This window comes from Idiotropiscis lumnitzeri, chromosome 19 (genome assembly GCF_059441095.1).
Source record: "Idiotropiscis lumnitzeri isolate Australia: NSW breed Sydney's pygmy pipehorse chromosome 19, RoL_Ilum_1.0, whole genome shotgun sequence".
Classification (NCBI taxonomy): Eukaryota; Metazoa; Chordata; class Actinopteri; order Syngnathiformes; family Syngnathidae; genus Idiotropiscis; species Idiotropiscis lumnitzeri.
Genome location: NC_142409.1, coordinates 3,436,013 through 3,449,755, shown reverse-complemented (window position 1 = coordinate 3,449,755; position 13,743 = coordinate 3,436,013). Strand labels below are relative to the sequence as shown.

The 13,743-nt window shown below is 38.5% G+C and overlaps 1 protein-coding gene across 6 annotated transcripts in view; it reads right to left on the bottom strand.

Annotated features, from left to right (window-relative positions):
- The window catches only part of mllt10 (MLLT10 histone lysine methyltransferase DOT1L cofactor), a 41,925-nt gene extending 34,265 nt beyond the window's left edge, over nucleotides 1–7,660 (bottom strand). For all 6 annotated transcript variants that reach the window (XM_088283176.1, XM_088283178.1, XM_088283177.1 and 3 more), the window contains exon 1: nucleotides 7,282–7,660. In XM_088283176.1, coding sequence (XP_088139302.1) covers nucleotides 7,282–7,444 — 163 coding nt within the window. In that variant the 5' untranslated portion in view covers nucleotides 7,445–7,660. The remainder of the gene's footprint in view (nucleotides 1–7,281) is intronic.
- Nucleotides 7,661–13,743: the final 6,083 nt, after the last annotated feature.

Here is a 13,743-nt window from a genome sequence, read left to right as displayed (position 1 = left end):
GTCACACAGTCACCCATTCTCAGTCCCAGCTTTCCCGGCGGCCACAGCTTGCAAACTGCGAGAAACACGAGCCGCTAAGCTAAATAGCGCCGTATGATTTCTATGGGCCACTGCACGGAGCACAGCCTCTCTTCTAAATTACTGACCCTCGCTTATTTGGCGGCAAATAATAGTTCACTATCGCTAAAGGCAAACGAGGAGTAGCTAAGCATTCGACACACAGAGCAAGGTGAAATGCTGTGATGATAAGATCTGTATAAATACAAGAAATTATTAAGTCAAAATGTGTTGTGATGAACCAGAACAACAAACAATTTATTGGAATTAGTCATCTCTATTGTTTACATTCGCTACAAATGCTTTGAGGTCCTAACTGGGCTAATCCGGGTGGCATAAAGCCGATTTCCCACCTTCTGCGAATGCAGCGCAAGTGTTTCAGTGGACAGAACTCTTTTCAGAGGTTGGAACCACGTTAGGGTGGATGCTATGAACAGCAAATTAGCATTACAATTATGTGTCTTGAGAGAAAAGAAGAGAACACTACACAAGTGAGATCACGCACTCAAAAATCGGAAATTAAAAGGTTACAGCTTTGGTAAGCCATGACAAAGCGTTTCTAAGGTCAAATGTACATTAAGATATTAAATAATTATATCAGCAATGCTTTTTGCATTATTTTGCTCCATCACGTGGGTATACATAATGATGGGTTTCAAAATTACTCCAAAAATCGTGAAGGCTTATCCCTCACTACATTTTGTCACAGACCACTTTCAAAAAAGCCAGATCAACAAGTGACCATCACTTATGATGAGTGGTCTCCTGGGCAGGAGGCATCTCGGGCCGGGACAAAAAGAGACTGGACAAACTAGTGAGGAGTGCCAGCTCTGTCCTGGGCTGCTCCATGGACTCTGTGGACTCAGTGGGGGGCAGGAGGATGACGGCAAAACTGTCATCAATGCTGGACAACCCAGCCCACCCACTCAATGACATTCTGAGAACACTCCACAGCTCCTTCAGTGATAGACTTTTACACCCTCGCTGTACCAAAGAGAGATTTCGCCGCTCCTTCCTGCCGACTGCTGTCACACTTTTTAACAAGAACATTGGGTCAGGCCTACAAACGGGAGGGCATTAGTGCAATTGTGCAGTCCTGGGATGCAATATACACTACTACTGTACTTTCAGCCAATGGTGTACTTAAATATTGACCAATGATGTATTTTGTTGACCATTACAGTATTCTTATAACAGTACTTCTATCACTGCAGCATTTCTACCATTGCAGGACATTCACTATTACAGTACTTTTATCATTGCAGTACTTTTATCACTGCAGTACTTTTACCATTGCAGTATATTTTATCATTGCAGTACTTTTCTATCATTTCAGTACTCTTACCATTACAGTACTTTTATCATTGCAGTATTTTCAATCATTCAGAAGTTTTTATCATTACAGCGTTTCCCCCTCTGTATAATGGACAGGCAATAGGAGTGTTTCCTTACGCTTAGATACGTTTATACTGTGTATATTGCATGCTTTTTATGAATGTTTGCTGCTCATGTTATACATTAACGGCTACATTACGCCGCCGACTCTGTGTGATCTATATCTTTGCTGCTGTAACACCTCAAATTCCCCCATTGTGGGACTAATAAAGGACATCTTTATCTTTATCTTTATGTAAAAAGTATTTTAATGTGATAATTTTATGAGGCTGACAAGCGCATCACTTAACAATATGAAGACAGTCTAAGTACTTTGCATTTGGAAAGAAATGTTTGCAGGAAAACACAATTCTGACACACACGTTCTGATCCTCTAATTTTCATGCGTTTTGTGTAACTAACGACTACAGGACAGCCATCGAGTTACACTGAAGATGAAGCTGCCATCTATAGTTGTCTATTCAGCTAACATCTACATTTTTTTAGATTATCTCTGATCTGACCAGATCCTATAATCCAAATCCAAAAGAGCAGCTATAATCCAGATTTCTGAGTACAACATGGCCCCCAAGGATAAAATGAATAACCTTGGTGAACAGACACGATGACATAAAAAAAATTAAATATAGGGAATTGCAAAAGAAATTGTACTTTTTAAATATAGCAGCTAACGTCATATTGAATCAGTGGTAAACGTGTAAAATCTTGCTTTTAGCATTGAATCTGTCAGATTCAATACGGGACTGGGGGTGGCAATGGGGGGGGGTTTATATACAGTGCCCACCTTAATTATTGGCGTGTAGAAATGGTTCACAATATACGGAATCAAGCTCCTCCTATAGCCATCTCAGTCCCCAGACCTCAACCCCATTTATATAACCTGTGGAGTGAACTAAAGAGGAGAGTGCTGAGAACAGGACTTATTTTGCTGGACGATTTAGAGAGGTTGTGAACTGAAGTATGGTCAAAGAGGTTCCTCTTTCTTTATTCCAGCATCTTGTGAAACATTACAGGAGAAGATTAGGTGCAGTTCTGCTTACAAAAGGGGGTACACAGTATTAAAATAAAGGGTACAAATAATTGTGGCAGACATGATTTGAGGTAAAATAATTATTTCTTAATACTGGATTCTTCCCCTCACTAAATAAATGATTTCAGTTTCAGATTGGATTTCCCTCTTTTTTTCAACTCTTTGTCCCTTGCTCCCTAGAAGTTATTAGAGGCTAAAGAGCATATTGACCAGGGGGGGAAATAATCATCAAGGGCAGTGTATATGCTCGGCTAAGAAAAGAAAAAAGAAACTTTTTTTTCTGCCTCTGCGCGGACCAGTGGTTGGGACTTCCTCTATAGGACACCAACTGAAAAATAAATTAACTACCACAGTAGAGTGCCATGTTCACAAAGGATTAGTCTCTTGCAGTATGTGCAATTACCTTATTTCAGCACCGCTAACAATATTTACATTCACAATCAATATATTAGTTTTAATTGCTTTTGTGAACTATATAAATGTCTGCACTGGAAAAGTCACTGAAACTTGTTGCTTGATAATTGCACTCCATTAATGATTATTGCTATTTACAGTATGTCTGTGACCCAAAAAAATAATAATAATAATACTTCTGGTTCTACTGTGAGATGACCAAGCCAGTTTTAAACTAAGGCATGAAAAAGCATCACAGTGGCAACACCTTAAATGCATAACACTGACTTCGATATGACACTGTTACTACCTTGCATTTGGATAATTAGCGTGACATTCGTTTACACCTTTTCCTTTCTTTGCAGCTTGCATAAAACACTGCGAAATGGGGGAGACGACACACAAAAGGTGTTACCGAATGGGAGCAAAGCGCCACGTTCAAGCAAATGTGCAGGCTACTCTACTAATGTGATGTCAAGGCTTGTTTGTACACTAACTGAGGTGCTGCACACTTGAATGCAGGGGAACTTCCAGTTGTCTAACGCCTTAATTATGGCCAGGCGATAATTCTCTATCAATATGTTCTAGAGCTACTAGCAGCTTTAAAAGGCCCTCGCTGCCCAGGCCACTTTGGGGTGCTGAACATTGGAATTTGATTTTTTTTTTTTTATGGCTCCAAAAACATCTAACGTGCATTTTTTGTTATTGTTGTTGCGGCAAGGCACATTTCAAGAGTTTTCATGCATATTTACACCCTCATCTGTCTCTTTTCATGGTTTCGATTTTTTCCCCGAAATGGGATTTCAATCATAAAATATTGCCAATTATTGTCAAATGCAGGCGGCCTATGAAGCCGTTTGAAACTCTTTTGTGAATCCGTGCTAATCAAATAAAAAAAAAAAAAACGTGACTCATCCTTACGCTTGCATTTACTTTATGTTTTGACTCTTGTTTAGTTTGGCTGGGAACAGACACTTGCCCATGGGAAATAATTCCTCATACACAATATCTGCCGCCACGCAGATGCATATTATCTGTGCATGAACAAAGCTTGAAAACAAAATAGCTTGTCAACCTTTAACTGCTAGTGAAGAAATACCACACTTTCCAACATTATCTTAAGAGAAAACATCTTGCAAATTCCAATAGTTTTTGAGGCTGTAACAGATTAAATGCATTGCCATTCATTTCAATGGAGAATATTACCTTGATTTATGAATGTTTCAAAATAGAGGATCACGGTTACAATTAAATTTGTAACCTTATGTTACACTGTACGTATATTGTGATACACTTTTCACATATATTGCCCATGTTTACATAATGTTTCATGAAAGATGAAAAATTGAAGTGATAAAGCCATGTATTTGTTTACATTATTGCTGTAATACGATTTAAGACTTACTGATTGCTGTTTATGCCACCTCGTTTAGTAGAATTTTGTGAAGCTGTCATTGCAAACGCTGTATGTGTTTAGTGAGAAAACTACAAGTAATTTTTTTATAGGATGGCCTCTGGATTAATTAACGCTTCTTCTGCTTATATCTTTGTGTACGCCAAACCTATGAGACTAAAACATTAATGAATAATATATGGGATGTAATGATTTCTCAAAAATCGATTTAATATCGATATAAACTGCTCAAAACATGCATCTATATAAAAAATAAAAGAATCGATTCGCAACGCCATGTTAACCAAAGCCGTTCCCTCATGTCTGTGCTGCATACACATAATTACTTAATATGTTGTAAACTTTCCTTTCATAGCAACACAGCAGTGATAAACGAACATTTATAAAGTAAACGCGTTGCGGCGGATGCCCGACTTAATTTACGACAAGGAGTGTCGTAGCACACTGCATTTCCCCAATTGTATTCATATGATTTCGGTCACTTATACATTACAATGGATTAGTGCTCAAGAAAAGCGGAATATGTTTACAAGTATTTCTTTTAGCATTTATAGGTAGTTTCATAATAATAGCGCAACTCGACATAGTGTATAGTTTTTGGTTCCATTCAAAATGCACTAAACATTTACACGCTAGCGCTAAACTTCAATGCATATTCTTTTGTGGATCGCTGCTGATAATGATAATAATAATAATGAGATAAATGTGGCAGCAATTCTTTTTTTACGATTGTTGCGGAGAGCTGCGACTGTATGTGAATTTAGGGGGGTTCACCGGAATGCCTCATCCAAACAGTCACTCAAATCAAAGAGCGTGAACAGACACAGGGATAGAGAACAACGTAGCTTTAATAACACTCCAATCAATTCAACAGAGCTCAATAACTCACTTTCATTCGGGCGCATAAACGACGACGAAAAGTGTAGCAATCGCGCATCCGCGGCTAACGGCTAACGGACTCGATACGTCTCTCTTAGGACCGCTTAGCTGTCCAACAATATGCCCGACATAAATTAACGTAAATACAAGGACCCATTAGCTGCCCGAAAACATGCCTGTTGTTAAATACGCAAATTAAACAGCAAGCCAATACCTGTAGAAACAGAGCAGTAATGAGGAATTTACAACAAACAATTGAAATTAAAACAGGGAAAAGGGCTGAATTCCGATTAGTTTTATTTTAAAATGTCCAACGCAAGCCGACCACCCTTGAGACGGAACAATTCTGGTGCTACGAGCCGTTTAGTCCAGTGCGTTTCCGCGGAGGGTGCTTGTTAGCGGCTTCTCTGCTACGTACGCCCGCCTCCATTGCAAGGGATGTCTTGTGTGCTAAAGATACGGGCCGTTTTGTCCCGTGCGTGTCCCCGGAGGATGCACGGCCCGTGCGTGTCCATGGAGGGTGCACGCTTTTTGTCCTAGCTGTCGTTTGTTTGATTAAAAGTGGGGAGTAGTTCATATTTTATTTTCATTGAGTCTTATTTGAATTTTCCATTGCCTCAAAATACACTGACGTGTGTTGAGCACATTACATTACTGCGCGTATTCCACACTTGATATCGCCAGTAAAAGTTGTTTGTAAACATATCTATGCATATAAACTGTCAGGACGTCCTACCTGCTTGCGTCTATGTGTATTTTATTAAAATATTTTTTTAATTATACCTATATGCATGTAAATAAGACGATCGTAAAGTACACGGTAGTACTTTTCTGACAAATTCGCCTCTGGTAGGATGTTTCGCATGGGTAGGACATTTTGACAGATCAGGCTGTCAAAACCGCCTCCAGTAGGACGATTCGTACGGTTAGGACATTTTGGCAGAACACCGTGCGTGTCCGCGAAGGGTGCTTGTTAGCGGCTTCACTGCTACGTACGCCCGCCTCCCATGCGACGGAGGTCTCGTGTACTAGAGCTACGGACCGTTTCGTCCCATGCGTGTCCGCGGTGGGTGCACGGCCCGTGCGTGTCAGGGAGGGGGTGCTTGTTATCGGCTTAACTATTAAGCAAGCGTTTCCTCAAGTCGCCGGTAAGTCCACCTGGGCCGCCCGTTTTTTTTGTTTGTTTTGAGTCACGCTAGCTCAGCGGCGCATGCGTAAACCTCGGGTTGTATTTCTTCAATGGGAGGGAGTTAGTGACGAGTAGGGCAGTGATAGATCGAATTTGCTCCGTTGTTTTTTTGGGGGCTCCATAATTTATTGATACCATTTTCTATTGATATCACTCACCCAACTATCGCAATATATATCGATATTGAACTATTGCCACAGCCCTAATATAAATATATATATATATATATATATATATATATATAAATGAGGAACTGAAAATTAAAAATCGAAGCGAATTGGGGCTTGAGTGAATTGTTGCATCCCTAATAATACATCTATCATTGTTTATTGTAATAGAGTTTCATTTATTACTCGTGTTTGTTTCAAATTCACATGGATAGGGGACACTGAAAAAGTAATAGCATATTAATTGCCAAGGCCAATATTGAGAACCTAAAAACACCCAATAGATTATTTTTCAAAATTGTTCAACCCTACTAAACGCCTGTTGAGAGGTTTTGTTTTTGTCGTGCCAAGTGAGCCTCACACATGGTGAGCAGCAAAGTTTGAAAACACAGCCATCATCTAACTTGAGACAACTAAATGCAGAAACACGTCATCGTGACGTTTACTAAAGACAACTAGTGCTGTTATTATTTTATGCATTGAGAACGTTACCTCACCCTTATCTGCCAATGATGACATTTTGACAGTTTGACACTTCTCTCTTGTTTGTGTCAAAACCTTGGCACGGAAATGCAGCACCATGGAACTATCCGATTATGGTTTAAAAACAGCGGTTTACTCGACAAATACGACCCCAACAAAGTAGTCGTGCCCTCAAGCTTGGCCTTGGGAGCTGGACGCTCCAAATCCTTGCACCGGGCTAACTAGCTTGAAAGCTAACGGCTAACTAGCTTAGCAGAGAGAGCGACGAGCTTACCTTGGTGCACAGCAACGTTGCAGCCGTGTCCGTCGCAGTAGACAAGCGGGTTCTCCGCCCAGCCTCTCTCGTCTGAGCAAACACAACACCCTCCAATCATCTCCTTCATGTTACTCGTCGACAACTCTGTGTCCACCAACAGACAACGCTCTCCGGAGACCATCTACGAAGAAATTGAACATGCGGAGCAATACGACAGGAAGACGAGTCAAATCCTTCGCTTAACGCGTCCCTCGATTCTCCGCCACGCTGCATTGGGTCCCACGCAGCCGAAATTCCATGTTTTAAACGTGCTTACGTGCTTTCTTAACGCAATAATTTTGACCAAAACAACCACTTCACGACGCAATGTTGAGGTTAAAGGGGGTAGGAGGGGGGATTCCTCCAAGGGGAACCGGAAAAACGTCATGACGTAAAGCGCATCGGCGTACGGGCAGCCTGCCCGGAAGTAAAAGATAGTTTGGTACATGAGGACAAATACGTTTCCTGAAACAACAAACAAAAAACACATTTTCAAATCTTAACTTGTTTACACGTTAGTGCCATCATTTATATTCATGCAATTACTCCTGGCAGACGTTTTGCGGTGTGATATTGTGTTGATTTGCTTTGAATTGTTAAAACGTTGACGTCTAAAGCAATATAAGGGAAAGAATGTGTACATGTGCAAAGTTATAATTGTAAGCTTAATTTTCAAATGTGATAAACTATGAAGTCAAACTATACTTCTATTAGATTACATAATAAACCCGTTACACAGTGGATTGGTTGAATGATAGAATCCGAATAGAAATTAATTGTTTGTTTCTGACACTAAGATAAGTAATAATAATTTAAAAAAAAAACAGAATGACTTGCTATGGTTTCAAATTAGAGGTTTTCATTATTGTATTATAATTTCTGCTTAACTTTGATTGTGTTTAAATTTCATGGTGGACCAGTAATAGACGGAATCAGATGTAAATCATTAAAACCAAAATACAAAACTCTTCACATCCGTCATATTATTCAACCATTTGTTTTTGCGTTTCCTCATGCAGTGGAACTAAATTGATTTATCTGTTGCTCAAATTACTATGATAATTATTTGTATTTAATGTTTTATATATATATATATATATATATATATATATATATATATATATATATATATATATATATATATATATATATATATATATATGTGGGGGTGTGGGGGTGTGCGTGTGTACGAATGTGTGCGCGTGCTTGTGTGTGTGCGCGTGTGTTTGTGTGTGCGTGTGTTGGGGTGTGTGCGTGTGTGTGTTGCTGCTGTTGGGCCAAAACCTCATAAGTCACATTTGGGTGTGAAGTTCAAATTTTAAAAAAATATACGATTGGTCAGTCTACACGCGTGTGTTATTTTTACACATTGTTGACCAATCTAAATTGTTGAAAATGGCTTGCTCGCTTTCACAATGCAATGCTGGTTGAACAAACTTGCAATTTATATATATATATATATATATATATATATATATATATATATATATATATATATATATATATATATATATATATAATTAATTTGCCCTTTATTAGTCCCACAATGGGGAAATTCGAGATTCGAACCCAGGCCTCCTGGGGAGACTGGGTCCTGAACGCGGCGCCTTAGACCACTCGGCCATCCTGGCAGCCATATATATATATATATATATATATATATATATATATATATATATATATATATATATATATATATATATATATATATATATATATATATATATATATATATATATATATATATATATATATATATATATATATATATATATATATATATATATATATATATATATATATATATATATATATATATATATATATATATATATATATATATATATATATATATATATATATATATATATATATATATATATATATATATATATATATATATATATATATATATATATATTCTACTTTAATTTAATTTATAAAAATTTAATTGCTTGACATTCTGTTTAATTAATTAATTAGAAGATTAGCTTTATTGTCATTACAACCTACATGTAAGAACGCATTTAATTTACAGGTTTTAGCTTTTCATTTATTCGCTTTTCATTTACTACTTTTAGTAATCCATTTGTTTAGCCTTCGCTTTTATACCTTTCTTTTCAGCTTTTAATTTGATCAAATATTGTGTGCGTTCTACATCATGGCATTTCATTAGGGCAGAATTGCTAAATGAATGACAAATGTACACAATACAAGCCAGAAGAATTTGGACCGCCTTCTATGAATTATCACATCTGATCCTTACTAAACATGAAGTGATCAAAAAACGTCAGACTTTTAAGTATGCAGCTTTTTTTTGACAGCATCCCCATGCCGTTGCCAAGGATGCTCCAGAACACACACACGCACACACGCATTCGCATATTGTGTATGCTATTCCAAGCACTCAGCTGCTGCTTGCGTCACCGATTCCTCAGAGCGAGCTCCTGCTCTCGGTTTCCAGAGAAACGTAATGACTTGCCAATAATGCGCAAGAGCACACGAGCGTCCTCCGTGTAATATGGTGAGCGAGAGGTCCCTGGGAGTGCCTGGCCATTGTTTGCTTTAATTTCAAATTGCTCAAATGCTCCAGTCGACACTGGGCACTCCACTAAAAGGGGTGTGGGGGGGATGGGGAGCTCGGGAAAAGAGGGGTGGGGGGGGTGAATTGTGTGTGGCAGGGGAAAACCTATTAGGCGGAGAGAACAAAGGGAGCCATTGGAGGGGGCAGTGGTTGTGGAGGGGCCCATATAACTACCGAAACACTGAAAATTACAAATACTGTAATTTTTTTAACAACTTGCAATTGATTAACTAAGTCTGCCCGAGTAATGTTCCTCAGGTTGCAGAGAGGATGGTTCTTTCGAGAAGTATGGCTTGCCCCAGTGCTGACCTCTTTGCAAATCGAACATATTCACGGATGATAACCAAGCGGGATTTTTAAGATGCTACATATCAAGAGTTGGACTACAAAATCGGCCATATGGATGTAGACCAAAAAGCTTTGCTGTCTAAAGACGTATTTTGAAGCGACGTATTTTGCAAAATGCAATATATCAACATGAGAAAAATAACGTATAAAAAATAATAAACATCCTATCTGATTTTGTTCAGATGAATATTTTTATTTACGAAACTTTAAAGACTAAACTTTTTACAATTAATACAGATATGAGTGTGTGCATTATAGAATAACACACCTTATTTATGTCGTACGTGCGCGTGTGCGCATGTCTGTGCGTACGCGTGTGTACGTGTGCGTGTTGGCGTGTGCATGCGTGAGCGTGGTTTGCATCGAGAACTCAGCTGAAGAAGTAGGAATGTTTTCACAGTTTGACCTCATAAGCCTCAACAAATGAGTAGTGACAGCCGAGAGTAGGACGTGTATTTTGTCGCACTCGCGTTCACAAATGCCATGCGTTTGTTTTACAATTAATGTTTTATTAATGAGTAATTCATGTTACCGTGCAATGTTAAGTAGCGCCAATTTTCTAAAATTGCTCAGTAAAATCAATCCACCAATATGAAATTAAGAATATAAATAATTCCTGTTTATTTTCATTTACTCTTGGTTTCATATTTTTGTTTTATTTGTTCATAGTTTTGCTTTTATCTGTCCACAATTTAGCGTGACTGTTGAACATTATATGCGTGTCTTGCATTAGTCAAAAATAGATATAAGATATCATCATTACACTTATAGCAGACTGGAATAGATAACAAACCTATTCTTATCATAAATTATTATATGCAACAATTTGGGTCCGTTTAGCGGTCCTAAAGTAATTTGTTATTAAGTAAACTCCACTTGAATAATGACTTCATTATCTTCATCTTGAAAAAAAATGAAATGAGTACAATCTACCTGGACGAATAAAGTTTTCTAAATCTGAAATTTTCCGTGTCCCATCACGATTGCGCCCATCTGTATGCACCTATGGTATTTTCTGTGGTCCAACACGACGGGGTGAAAGGTGAAAGCGAGCCCTCCCCCCACCACTGTCCGCACACACTTCAGGCTCGGATTGCATGTAAAATCACATTCTCCCTGGGTGGTGGGGGGTGGAGTGGAATTCATTGTTTTGGCAGGGGGGCTGTGGCTTTGTGTCATAAAAAGTCTATGCTCTTACAAGTGCCCTCGCCTCCTTGACCAGTAGTCTCAATTTTAGTCAATGCAAAAACAAATGTACTGGCGGCAGGATGGCTATCAGATGCTTTTGGATTTATAGGTGGTATGCTTCTTAATGTGGAATATAATCACGTAATGATAAAAATTTAACTTCAGTCGGGTGTCATAAATGTTCAAAAATTACTGTTAAAATACACAATTATTTAACATTTAACACTACAAAAAAGCATAATCGTAAAATTGATTAAAAGAACATGCTTGTGAATAAAGACAATACCTGAAAATACCGCCAAATTGCGATAAATATGTCCATGTGACCTCAATTGGTCCCAATATGCTTTCCTCCAGCAAACAGCGACAGCTTTGCTGTGCTGTGCTCCGGGGATGAGCTCTCATTCTCGGCCAGTCGTTCTCCCAACATCCGTGACAGGCACCGGAGGGAGAAGGAGGCAATACCATGTGACAATTGGTGCACAACAATCTGCATAACAAAGGGCCCCTGCTTTTAAAAGAAATACTTAATACGGTTCATTGTATGTAGGAAATATCGATGATTTTTGTAAACTATTTTTTAACCTTAATGAAGTGGAATGTAGTTATGTCCAAACAGTCTGAATTACAAATATGAATATACAATACACGAAATTATAGTCTCTATATTTAAAATATATGAATACACACATATAATGTGTTGCAATTTTGTCGTAAAGGGGCTTTCAAATCTAAATCAAACAAACAAATCAATATACATAACAAATATTTCTGCTAAATTACAGTTAAATTACATTTGCATATTGTCTCATTTGACTTTATTTAATACGTGACTTTCATCCTAAAAATATGATATTCAAACAAAAACAATGTGTGTAAACCGAAGGTAACGCAAGGACCAGATGTATGTGTCTCCCTCATCTCACAAGCCAGCATCGGCGAAACGTTCTCGGTTATGAGTCTAACTTATCCCTGGGGCACCCGGGAACTCTAGCACCCCCCCCTCCTCCTGCTGCATCTAAAAGTCTGTATGCACGGTAATGTTGTATGTCATACACAATCTGCGCGTGCAAGAGGGAGCCTCGCGTATACGCGTGCACGCACTCACGCACACGTTATGAACCAAAAGCACTTCAATTTGGAGAGACACGCATAACATTTATCTCACTGATACGTTTGTGAAAATCCCCATAAATACACCTTTAAGCCGAATATAATATTTTTTAGAACTTTATTACATGTTATATTTTAATACATAATGTTAAACATGTTAAAGGGCATTTCACATGACCAAATATTAGGATTTACAGAAGAGTAACAGTAAGAAAGAAAACTCGTGCGTCGTAATTGAGTACGAGTAAATTAACTTCATTATTTTACTCATTTGCCATAAATTCTGGTACCTGGATCACCCTATAGTGAGAGATTTTCTGTTGGATAATTCGGCTTTGCAGGTCGAATTAAAGGACACGGACGTACCGTAAACAAGTAAATAGGCTTATACATTGTGAAGAGCACGCATGCCCACTCTTGACTGCATGTGGATGGGCCCCATCACGCACGCCTATGCGTGCATGTGGACTCAAATGGCCGCAGGGAACTCACGTGTTTTGGAGCATAACAAAAGATGGAACATCAAGCGGGGACATGAAGGGGGACATCGGTCCAAACGGAGGCCCGCAAAGAGGCGAGAGCCATACAGGATTGTGGGTGCCCACTTCCGGCGTCTTCATAAATCCGAGCTTGTGTGCGTGTATATGCGTGTGAGAGCGCGAGCGCAAGTGAGAGCGCGTGTGCGTGTAGGCGTGTGTGTGTGCTATGTGGACGTTATCCTGAATAATGCGCGTGCGTGTTTCGCGTTTCCGTAAAAATTATATTCACGCGTGTGTGCGTGTGAACTTATGCAAGTCAATCATAAATACCCTTTTGATAATTCAACTGGTAAATGCTTTTATAAAAAAAAATAAACTAAACTACATCTGAATTGGGCTATCGCTGACAATTAAATGAAAGTATTTTCAAGGCAAGTGTGCATGAGAAGTCAACATGAATGCAGTTTTCGTCTGTCCAGTCATGCATAAATTTTACCATGCACATATTTCTACAAATATTACAAATAGGCTATATACAGTTATAGAATTTTACTAGGAGGAATCAAGTGCTGCATGACTCTTATTTTAGAATTTTATGAGGATGTTCATTGAACACACACTCACACAGGCACGCAGAACATGCAACATACGGGATCATGGTCCATTTAAACGTTTTTTCCAAACTTAACAAAGTAGATGCTTATTTTACGTTAATGCAGAAATTATTGT